This window comes from Hypomesus transpacificus, unplaced genomic scaffold (assembly GCF_021917145.1).
Source record: "Hypomesus transpacificus isolate Combined female unplaced genomic scaffold, fHypTra1 scaffold_61, whole genome shotgun sequence".
NCBI lineage: Eukaryota > Metazoa > Chordata > Actinopteri > Osmeriformes > Osmeridae > Hypomesus > Hypomesus transpacificus.
Window position 1 is genome coordinate 593,182 of NW_025814034.1, and position 12,477 is coordinate 605,658.

The 12,477-nt window shown below is 41.7% G+C and overlaps 1 protein-coding gene across 3 annotated transcripts; it reads right to left on the reverse strand.

The window, feature by feature from the left end:
- Positions 1-9,170: 9,170 nt before the first annotated feature.
- LOC124465943 (Fc receptor-like protein 5) lies at positions 9,171-11,905 on the reverse strand. 3 transcript variants are annotated; one of them, XM_047017623.1, is made up of 7 exons: positions 11,661-11,891; positions 11,441-11,476; positions 10,493-10,531; positions 10,055-10,321; positions 9,710-9,970; positions 9,470-9,625; positions 9,171-9,375 (listed from the first exon to the last, which is right to left on the reverse strand). In XM_047017623.1, exons 1-7 carry the CDS (start codon positions 11,686-11,688, stop codon positions 9,344-9,346), a joined length of 819 nt encoding a protein of 272 aa, XP_046873579.1. In that variant the 5' UTR covers positions 11,689-11,891; the 3' UTR covers positions 9,171-9,343. The 3 variants fall into 3 exon arrangements, with proteins under 3 accessions (XP_046873579.1, XP_046873581.1, XP_046873580.1); XM_047017625.1 differs by having other exon boundaries at positions 9,506-9,625; positions 11,661-11,767; XM_047017624.1 differs by having other exon boundaries at positions 9,172-9,375; positions 10,493-10,528; positions 11,661-11,905.
- Positions 11,906-12,477: the final 572 nt, after the last annotated feature.

Below are 12,477 nucleotides of genomic sequence, written 5' to 3' on the forward strand. Positions count from 1 at the left end.
CCGGGCCATCAACCACATATCGAGACTCAAGTTTACATGTTTTTATCTACCCTTTCTTATATATCAATAAACTAAGCATTTTTCTATTAACATTTGTGCCTACCCACCGATAGATTCGACGTTATGATCAGCGTCTTCTCTAATGCTTCTCTAGTGTGGTTGTTAAACATGCCGCTCAGCCTCAACTTCCGCCCCTCATATTTTAGTTTTTTTAATTGGCCAGTATTCATGCCCTTACCTGTTCTAAAATCAGCGTAAACCACGGCCTCTTGGGGCTTCTTGCTTTTCTAAAACTGTTACTACAAATATTTGATATGGTTTCATCAATAAAACAATTAGAAACAAAATAGTTTAATAATAAACCGTAATTCTTCCGCTACTACAAAGTATAGTTCCTACATAAATCGTTGCCACGCAACAGCCAGATGTATGGAAGCAAATCGTGACCAAAATTCAAATGAAAATGCATTTCCAGAAATGCATTTTCATTTTAAGAATGTGGCTGCATTATTTGACTCATAAATCAAATTAGTATTCAATCATCCTATTTGCATTTTCATTTTCTTCTTTAAGACTGCTCATTCTTTCCCTTAATTAAAATGAAAACGAAAAAGACATTTGAAATTTAATTTTCAAAATATGCCCCAGCAAATAGATACCAAAATTCAATTTGAAATGTAAAATTTGAAAATGAAAATGCATTTCCAGAAATGCATTTTCATTTTAAGAACGTGGCTGCAAAATCGTGACCACAATTCAAATTCAAATGCATTTCCAGAATTGCATTTTCATTTTCAAGAACGTGGCTGCAAAATCGTGACCACAATTCAAATTCAAATGCATTTCCAGAAATGCATTTTCATTTTAAGAACGTGGCTGCAAAATCGTGACCACAATTCAAATTCAAATGTATTTCCAGAAATGCATTTTCATTTTAAGAATGTGGCTGCATTATTTGACTCATAAATCAAATTAGTACTGATTAGTACTGAGCGGACATTGCATTTTCATTTTCATGTTCTGCCCGCAAAGAACTGCCCATAATTCGAAAACGAAAATGCATTCTGAGCGGCGCAGTAGAGTGACGTCAGTAGCCGCTCTTCTTCAGCTCCCTGCTGACCGAGCTACCCATCTTGTTCGGTAGGGGGCGGTGTGCACATACGCATTGCATTACATGACAAATGTGCCGGGAAATTGATTGAATTGCCGGGTCTTTAGAGGACGCATCACAGATCATGGCGCTCCCTCAAATTGTGCAGACACTGATAGAATTAGCTGAGCTGGTAGAAACTAATAATATATCTGAATCTGATGCCCGTGACCGAGTAGAACAAGTCACAGAGAGCTTGGCTGCATACTCTGCCGTCACAGACGTACACATTAATGAGGTTGCCATAGTAAACCTCTCTTCAGTCCTGGAACGGCTGGATGCTGTGGAGCCTCAAATGGGACGGGGACGACCAACCATCCACATCCCGTTCGAGTCCATCGAAAACTATTTATTAAATGGTTTAAAAATAAAGGACATAGCGGAGCTGTTGTCGGCCACCAGACCATCCGTCGGAGGATCCAAAGCAACGGATTTATGGAGCTAGAAAGCTGACAAAAGTATCTGAATTTGAATATGAAAGATCTGAAATATTTGTGTGTCGAATTTCATAAAACTGAAATATATTGCTGTTGAATATATAATATCTGAATTATTTGTATGCCAAATTTAATACAACTGAATTATTTTGATCCAAAAATAAAACATTCTAAAATTCAGATTGCAGGAATTCAGATTCTTGAAATTCAGATTGCGGAAATTCAAATTCAGATTGCGGAAATTCAGATTTTGTCTGAACCAGGCCAAAGGTGAAACAGCTTGCTTTCACAGGAAAAAGTAGACCATTTAATAAATAGTTTTCGATGGACTCGAACGGGATGTGGATGGTTGGTCGTCCCCGTCCCATTTGAGGCTCCACAGCATCCAGCCGTTCCAGGACTGAAGAGAGGTTTACTATGGCAACCTCATTAATGTGTACGTCTGTGACGGCAGAGTATGCAGCCAAGCTCTCTGTGACTTGTTCTACTCGGTCACGGGCATCAGACTCAGATATATTATTAGTTTCTACCAGCTCAGCTAATTCTATCAGTCTGCACAATTTGAGGGAGCGCCATGATCTGTGATGCGTCCTCTAAAGACCCGGCAATTCAATCAATTTCCCGGCACATTTGTCATGTAATGCAATGCGTATGTGCACACCGCCCCCTACCGAACAAGATGGGTAGCTCGGTCAGCAGGGAGCTGAAGAAGAGCGGCTACTGACGTCACTCTACTGCGCCGCTCAGAATGCATTTTCGTTTTCGAATTATGGGCAGTTCTTTGCGGGCAGAATATGAAAATGAAAATGCAATGTCCGCTCAGTACTAATCAGTACTAATTTGATTTATGAGTCAAATAATGCAGCCACATTCTTAAAATGAAAATGCATTTCTGGAAATACATTTGAATTTGAATTGTGGTCACGATTTTGCAGCCACGTTCTTAAAATGAAAATGCATTTCTGGAAATGCATTTGAATTTGAATTGTGGTCACGATTTTGCAGCCACGTTCTTGAAAATGAAAATGCAATTCTGGAAATGCATTTGAATTTGAATTGTGGTCACGATTTTGCAGCCACGTTCTTAAAATGAAAATGCATTTCTGGAAATGCATTTTCATTTTCAAATTTTACATTTCAAATTGAATTTTGGTATCTATTTGCTGGGGCATATTTTGAAAATGAAATTTCAAATGTCTTTTTCGTTTTCATTTTAATTAAGGGAAAGAATGAGCAGTCTTAAAGAAGAAAATGAAAATGCAAATAGGATGATTGAATACTAATTTGATTTATGAGTCAAATAATGCAGCCACATTCTTAAAATGAAAATGCATTTCTGGAAATGCATTTTCATTTGAATTTTGGTCACGATTTGCTTCCATACAGATGGACATCTTTACCGTCTTTTTCAATTTGAAATATTCGATGCGCAGTAATATGGAATGTTAAAGAATGCTATGAGGACAACCTGTGAGGTTATGCTGGATTTTACAACGGCATGGAACGCGATAGAGCCAATCACAATCAAGGATGGGAACAACCAGTTTTAGAAATATAAATATAGCATTATATAATTATATAGCTGAATCCATTTACCGACATCTATAAATAATTTAAAAAAAAATAATCAAAATGACGTTTTTGTAAAGACAACATTTTTTTTAATGGGACTTTTAATCCTAATGCCACATTCATTTATTTTTTGAGACTTTTAAACACCACATTTATTTCCACATATATTTCCACACCACATTTATTTCAACACCACATTTATTTCTGTGCTGTATTTATTTCCAATCTCAGTATCTCAATATCTCCCTATATTATATACAGAGATTCAACGGAGCTCTGCTTAGGCCATATTACAAAAGTCTTGGTTTTTGAAATTGAGGATTTAGTAACCTAACATATTTAAGTTTTCTTCTGCTAGGCTACTGCTGTTGTAAAAGCATAAGATGAAGCCTGCTCCCGTTCATGGCCACGGGGTTTACTATGGGTGAAGAGAGTTGGGCTGGAAACGTTGATGAGTCCGGCTAGCTAATTAGCAACTTACACAATCATTCGTAGCCAATGTAATAAAAAAATAGAAATATCTGAAGGCCCTTGTAGCATATTTACCCTTGCCTTCTAATAGGCTATTTACTGAGATGTGCATCCATATTGACCAGTGTGCCCAGTGAATCATCAAAAACAAATCATTTTATGACTCAATAGTCAATGTCAATCCAGCTTTCCATTGTCCACTGCAGCCTCATTGTGAGTTTCTCTTTGTCACCAGAAGGTACACCTGGGGGAGGGGCCTAGACACCTGGGGGAGGGGCCTAGACACCTGTACATTAACATTTAGTCATTTAGTAGACGCTCTTATCCAGAGCGACTTAAAGTAAGTACAGGGACATTCACCGGGGGCAAGTAGGGTGAAGTGCCTTGACCAAAGGACACAAGGTCATTTGGCACGGCCGGGAATTGAACTGGCAACCATCTGAGTAATAGCCCGATACCCTAACCGCTCAGCCATTTGACTCCTGATATTTCCGCTTTATCCTCTCATCCAAGTTTGCTGTTCTCGTACCTGTCTGAAAATATTAACTATTTCATAGAATAGTTTTTGCAGATTTTGAAACCAATCAGAAATGGGCCGAGGAGTTTCCAGTCTGAGCAGCTCAGCAAGTGTCCTGTTTCCTCCACTAGGGGGCAGTGAAAGTGTGTGTGGGCAAGTGTGTGTGTGAATGTTAGTACTATTGTGTTGTCGTATTTCACTCCCAACACTTAGTAGGACTGGTGCCCTTTGACCTCCCTGAGGGTCTAGGTTTAATCACTTCTGCGCCTATCCCCTTCCTGGGTCAGAATCTGTATCTAGCTGTATCTAGGGAGTCAGGTGGCTGAGCGGTTAGGGAATCGGGCTAGTAATCAGAAGGTCGCTGGTTCGATTCCTGGCCGTGCCAAATGACGTTGTGTCCTTGTGCAAGGCACTTCACCCTACTTGCCTCAGGGGGGGAATGTCCCTCTACTTACTGTAAGTCGCTCTGGATAAGAGTGTCTGCTAAATGACTAAAATGTAAAATGTACCTGGGTCAGATCCTGTATCTACCTGGGTCAGGTCCTGTATGTACCTGGGTCTGATCCTGTACCTACCTGGGTCAGATCCTGTATGTACCAATGTTCCAACCTCTATCTTGCGGTAAAGAGCAGTTTGCATGCCAGCAGAGTGCTAGGACAGAGAGAGCGGTCTACCACAGCTAAAACAGCACATTGTTCCTCATCTACAAATAACCCTGCTTCTGATCAGTCCATCCTCTATTTCTCAAGAAGATGGTCTTAGAGGTGTGAGGGAGGGGTGGAGGGGGCAGGTAGACAGATGCAGATAGAGATGGGTGGTTAACCACAGCTGAAAAACATACGCTTTAGCATTATCTTTGAAAACATGTACTGAGTGGTGTGTGTGTGTGTGTGTTGCCATGTGAATGTGTGTGTGTGTATCTGTGTGTGTGTTGTGTGTGTATCTGTGTGTGTGTTGCTATGTGAATGTGTGTGTGTGTATCTGTGTGTGTGTAGCCTCTTCCTTCCTCCTATCAGTGACCTGAAGACAACATCCCATCAAAGGTGTAGGAAGGGGTGGATCTGAGACAGAGAAGGGTTCTGATTGGTCATACTGGTCAACACTGGGGAGTCTGGTGGTTCTGGTGGTGGGTGCAGACTGGGGGGTGTGGTGGTGGGTGCAGAGTGGGGGGGTGGTGGTGGTGCAGAGTGGGGGGTGTGGTGGTGGTGCAGAGTGGGGGGGTGGTGGTGGTGCAGAGTGGGGGGGTGGTGGTGGTGCAGAGTGGGGGGGTGGTGGTCCAGAGAGGGGTTGTGGTGGAGCTGAAATATAAATAGTAAAAATAAAAAGTTATGAACTTTGTCCGCCTCTCCTGACATCTTGCAATGACTTCTGGGAAATCAGAAGCGTTCTCACTGGTCAGGACACCATCCGACGCATCCTCCATAAAAGGGGTGGAGCAAGAACACTCCTGGGTATTTTTGGTGTTCTTGTGTTCTTTGGATTGGAATCGTACTTGGGCAACGAAAGATGACGTCAAACGAGTTCGCAAGAACAGAGAAAAACATAGATTGATAAACAGCCGATGTTCAACTGCCGCTACTGACCGCGCGACGCAAAAAGCGGACAGCAAAAGCCTAGCTGTACAGTGATATTACCTAGCTATCTATGGTGGCTGGCTGGCAGGCAGCCATAGACAGTGGTGTTGAGGAGGCATCACCATGACGAAGAATTTGATGTCACACTGCTGAAATGATGGAGATGGGTTACAATTATTAAACTGATTGAAAAATGAATGTCTCAGTTATTGGGTGCGCTTTGCCTTCGGCAAGGACACAACCTTTGTTCTCTCACACATATCTTATTTATCATTCTTTTTCCCCCCCTAAGGATTCCTCAATATTTTGACTACATAAACAACGTCGGTGTCAAATGATTGCGTTGCTTCTTGTGATTTACGTGCCGTTGCACAGTTAAGGTTTTGAATTTTGTTTTTGTGGCAAAAGTAAAGCTAACGGTGGCTAACTTGCTAGCCACCGTCACTAACGTAGCTAACGTCACGAAAACACGTGTGACTACCTGTAGCAGAACATTAGTTTAGCAGTTGTTAACTTCTGGGAGATAGCTAGGCTAGCTATAGAGGATTTTCACGACGCGTCATCAGACCGGAAGTCGCCATATTGGAGGCACTCCGCATCACAACAAAGCACAGGCACTGAAGTATATACTGAACGTCGTCAAGGAAAATGGTTAATTATTGCCGTGTTTCAGGTTGTACCAATAGGACAGATCAAGAAAAACATTTGGAATATTATCGACTTCCAAAAGTTATCAAAAACCAGGGAGAGGAATGCCAGAGATTATCAAAGTAAAGGAGGTACTTGTGGTTGGCAATGCTCAACCAAGATTTACAAGGGAAAAAACTTGTTTGAGAGTCACTTGGCTACACCTTGAGTATCGCAATGATATCATACAGGTTAAGGTTAGGTTGACTAAAGACGTTATTGCATTACTTACTTTGGCCTTCACAACACAACGGTCGTTGATAACTTGGTCCTGCATCTCCCTCACCCATCCACACACCATCTGGCTATAGGCCTCCAAACCTTTGTAGGATTTAAGGTCTTCCGCTGTGTATGGGCTCGGCGAGAAAACCGGGTTGTTGACTATATCGGGATATGCAACTGAAGGAAGAATCACCGGGTCGTCACGGATCCAAGAAGAGGGAGCTAATTCGTAGGGATCTGCACCGCCAATAAATCTAATTTCTCGAAATATTGTGCCTTTTCTTGTGGTCCAAGTCCTTCCCTCTATGCCTTTTCATTTTGGACGCGATTTGAAGAGCTTTTCGGGTTGTTTAGACATGGCTACATGCCTAAACCATACAACGTTCGAATTCAAGCAACGCAATTGCTATCAAGAAGAACACAGTCTAGTAGGCTAGTAGTACAATTTACCGGGGTCAGCTTCTCCACACAGGGCTACAACACATTTTGCGTTGTTACTGACAATGATCGCTACCAGTGAAATTTTTATGAATGAGCGATTTTCACCTGAATAAATGTCAAGCTTATTTACGTTTTTGGGGGCATTTTTTCAGTTAGCATATGGTACTGTTTGAATCACAATTCCATCTGAGATAGGCTTACTTCCGGTAACAACGTTGTTGTTAGAATAAGCTTCAAAGGGGGTTCTTTATTTATTAATGAATGAAGGCAATATGAGTAGGCTAAATGCCTGAAAAAATCAAGAGAAGGGAAAAACTAAAAGGATGTTTAAATCATAGAGATTAGGACCATTTTACACCAGATTGCCCAATTTAATCGTTTTGATTCAATTATGAGGTTGCTATATAGCCGATCACCATTCCCTCTTGCAGGGGAAATAAGACAACTGTTTCATTCTGCGCTTCACTCTTTAGTATTTTTGAGTTGTAAATGAACAGAAACAAATGTATGCTTTTAAATCTATGTCATCTTTATAAATAATAAGTATGCATTTTTATATAAAATATACAGAAATATCAGTATAAATATACATCAAATTTCAGTAAAAAACTGACCCTTCTGCAACAGACTTGAGCAAGCACACCCTACAATTTCCCCAGAAATTGTACCCTCTCTAGTTCCTTACATTATACTCTTAGTTGTATTATAGGAAATTTGATGCTAAGCTGTGACTGATAATGAACAATAGAAGTGTGGGACATTGGTTTTAAAGGAGGATGGGGAAATACCACTCAAAGGAATGCAGAGGCCTAGCCGTAAATTAGGACGTACATTTGTGGCCCAACTTCTGGAGCTCCTAAAAGCCCAGTCTGAAGCTGTCAGACCCAGGTCAGCACTAGGCCTGAGTTGAGGGGTTTTCTATGTTTCTAAAGCATGAGCATCCCATACTAATTAGAAGAAAGTTGATTTGTGAATATCCAACAGGGGCCTGGACATGGTCAGATTTATGTAAGTACAGAGATGCCAACGTGGTACAGCTTCTGTTATCAGAAACCCTAGTACAGGAGCCAATTGGATGACAAAGCGTAGAAATCGTCACCAACAGAAATCAGAATCAGAATGGGATTTATTCGCCATGAAAGTTTGCACCGACAAGGAATTTGCTTTGGCAGAAAGGTGCATACAATAAACATATAGGAACCATTCAATTTAAATGTGGTCTATCTATACTAAGGGTACATAAACTAGCAATACTAAGTGGAATTAGAATTAAAATAAAATATACAATAAAATATATGAAAATAAAAAAAATACAAATGTACAAGATACAATTTTGTAATGCAGTCCAAAATGCATTGTGTTTTAAGGACATGAAGTCATTGAAGTCAGAGTGAACTCTTGGCCTTGTTGAGGAGGCCAACAGCGGAAGGGAAGAAACTGGTTTTGTGGCGTGAGGTTTTGGTCCTGATGGACCGCAGCCTTCTGCCTTCTGAGTGATTGAAACAGGGAGTGTCCATGGTGGGAGGAGTCGCCATAATCTTCCTCGCTCGTCCTCGAGGGAAGGCAGATTACAGCCAATCACCCAAGGTACCAATAGCAAAAATGACACAAATAATAGGAAGATAATACAGTATATAAGGGACTGTCCGGAGAGAAATGGGCAGTCTGCTCTTGGGAGCACGCTCACTTGGATACTTTTGTCTGAATAAAACCTTTGCATCAAACTCTGAGTTCCAGTGCATCTGTTGGACTTAGGATCTAAACCACTTCAACACTTAGAATCATTGTAAACTTTGGGGCTTAGTTTATTTTTCACTTGCCAGGATTTACAATTTTCTTCACTTCAAGACTTGGAATTATTTCACCATACAAGGGAACTTACAAAATGATTTACATCACAACCACAGTTTCTGTTCCTCTCAGCACCCCCAGGCGTTCTTCTTCTCTGGTAAAACCACAAATCAGCTCTGGCAGATAGTAGGTGTGTCACTGGGCTCAACTTCCCTCTCTGACTTGCCTTCTGAGAAACACCCTCGTGTTACCATGACTACAGGGTCAGGGAGCTTCCTGTTGTTCCAGTTTTATAGAAACACATATCCAAACATCCAGAGTGTTTTGATTTCAACTTTTTTATTAATATGAAACACATAAACACTTACACACGCACATACACACACTTTGACAAAAGTATATTAAATGACATTTGAAGAACCAGAATGACCATCTAAAGCTAGGACAGTTCAAATACTGAACTGTTCACTCTATGACATCATCACAGTTCCTCTTCTCCATTAAAAGTCCCACCTGCAGAGAAAGGAGAGGAGAGTTACACACACACCTGGACACACACCTGAACACACACCTGGACACACACCTGGACACACACTTGAACACACACCTGGACACACTCTCCTGGACTGTCTTGTGGTCTCACCTCTGGACCTGCAGCACATCTCCAGCAGCAGGGCAGTGACCACCAGGTAGGGACAGGTCACCAGGATACTACACAGCAGTCTGGGCAGAGACAGCAGGGGGGCTGGAGCAGGAGGTGGTGCTGGAGATGGAGATAAAGATGGAGGTGGAGATAAAGATGGATGTATAGACACACCTACTACACCTTTACTACTTTAGTTCTCACCCCTCACAGCCAGCCAGCTCTCTGGAGATCCTCCCAGCTCAGAGTTGCTGCACTTGTACAACCCTGCATCAGATGTAGACACAGCAGGGATGTTCATCTCTCCTGCAGCCTCAGTCCTGACCAGAGATCCATCCTTGTAGAAGGCAGCTGTGAAGTTGGAGGATGGTTTTGTAGCTTCCTTGTCTTTGTATAGACAGCGTAGAGTCACAGCTTGTCCCTCGATCACAGGGAAGACAGGACTCTCCAGGATCACACCTTGTTCTACAACAGATGAGACAGATTTAAATGATCTTTCCAGAGAATCCAATGAAACAGCAGTGATTTATTCAGACCATGTAAACGTACCATGTACTGTGATGTTGACAGAGGGGCTGTGTTCTCCTGAGCCAGACTCACACCAGTACACTCCACTGTCATGTGGGAACGTGTCTTGGATGGAGCAGGGGGAGCCTGTTGTAGCAACACCCCAGTCAGCAGGACACTCCTCCAGCCATCTCTTAGTGGTGTTCCTCCTCACCCTCCCTCCAGCAGAGCTCCCCTGATCCTCACAGCTCAGGGAGACAGACTCATACTTGAAGAACTGAGATCTGCTGGGACTGATCCTCAGAGAGACTGCAGGAGAGAGAGAGAGGGTGGGAGAAAGAAGGAGCGAAGGGGAAAGAGGAAGAGAGAACAGAAGAGACCAGTCAGTTAAAGTACAACTCAACACAGTCTCACTAATAGAGTATCTGCTGAAACAGGTGGATGAGAAGAATACTGCAGACAAACACAATGTCTACTAACCTGCTGTTTGTGTAGCCTCATAAGGGATTGTTAATACTGCTAAAAGAAAGAGAGACAGAGACAGAGAGAGACAGAGAAAGACAGAGAGATAGAGGATGGTAGAGAGTAGGGGGAGAGACAGAGAGGATGAGAGAGAGAGAGAGAGAGAGAGAGAGAGAGAGAGAGAGAATGGTAGAGAGTAGGGGGAGAGAGAGAGGATGGGAGAGAGTAGGGGGAGAGAGAGGATTGGGAGAGAGAGAGAGAGAGAGAGAGAGAGAGAGAGAGAGAGAGAGAGAGAGAGAGGATGGGAGAGAGTATGGGGAAAGTATGGGACAGATCCATTTAGTATACATATGAAGACAGTTGTGGTGATTAGATAGTGGAGGATACAAGGAAATGCATTCTACTGCACTGCTAATACAAAGTAAAGTAACCCCTGTATGGGCCTATGGTTTACATGTGTAAAATGGCACATAAGCATATCCAAAATATACAAAGCATAATTATATAATGTTTAACTGATAATAAGAAACTGATTTACACAGCACATCAACAAACCAGAGTATTTACTAACCCTGCTGTATACAAACACTACCCTCCTAACCTTAACCAGAGTATTTACTAACCCTGCTGTATACGAACACTACCCTACTAACCCTAACCAGAGTATGTACTAACCCTGCTGTATAGGAACACTACCCTACTAACCCTAACCAGAATATATACTAACCCTGCTGTGTACGAACACTACCCTACTAACCCTAACCAGAGTATATACTAACCCTGCTGTATACGAACACTACCCTACTAACCCTAACCAGAGTATATACTAACCCTGCTGTATACGAACACTACCCTACTAACCTTAACCAGAGTATATACTAACCCTGCTGTATAGGAACACTACCCTACTAACCCTAACCAGAGTATATACTAACTGTAGCTGTGTACATGACTTCCAGCTCTTACCCTGAGATGGTCGACAACAGAAGACACTGGACAGAACTGATGAGAGAAGAGAGGCTTCAGGGTGGTGAACTGCACAGCTTATACAGAGTTAAAGTGAAATGTCTGTGCTAAACACACACATACAAAGACTAACACACCTGCAAACACACTGTTACACACACACACACACACACACACTGTCACACACACACACTGTCACACAGACACACACAGTACTTACAGAGCATGTAGAGTGGTGTGGGCTCCATCCTGACTGACTCCTGGCTGATTCCTGGCTGACTGCTGACTGACTGCTGGCTGACTGCTGACTGACTGCTGGCTGACTGCTGACTGACTGCTGGCTGACTGCTGACTGACTGCTGACTGACTGCTAGCTGACTGCTGGCTGACTGCTGGCTGACTGCTGGCTGACAGCTGGCTGACAGCTGACTGACTGCTGGCTGACTGCTGGCTGACTGTCAGAGATCTGATGCTTACAGAAACATACACTCCTCCACTTCCTGTATTATCGGTCTAATTGGAGGTATTTTATTCACACGTTTCAAACCACTGTATTTAACCATTTAATCTTTTATTAATGTATTTATTTTTCCTTACAATAAATGTACGATCAACATTACAACATTACAGGACAACATACAAATACAACATATAAGAAGGTGAATGCATAATGTTGAAACAGCCAAACCTCATGTTTGATGATACGTTTTGATTATAGTCCAGAGTTAGTAGAGTTCACGGGAGCGCAATATTCTATAAGGTTCACGAGGGCAGTATTTATCAGTAAATGCCTGGTTGAATGGTTAAATAATTATATAGTACAATAATCAAATGACTTATTTTATAATTGAATGCCTAATTGACATACAGAATGTATAAATTACTAATTAAATGAGACACTAAATATATAAATGTTACATATATTTGTGTGTATATATAAATTTACGTTTTCATGTGTTCACATTTATTCATTCATACATTCATTTATCCATGGTGTAACTTGATAATAAATTAATCTGTCGTCCCCCCTCAAAAAG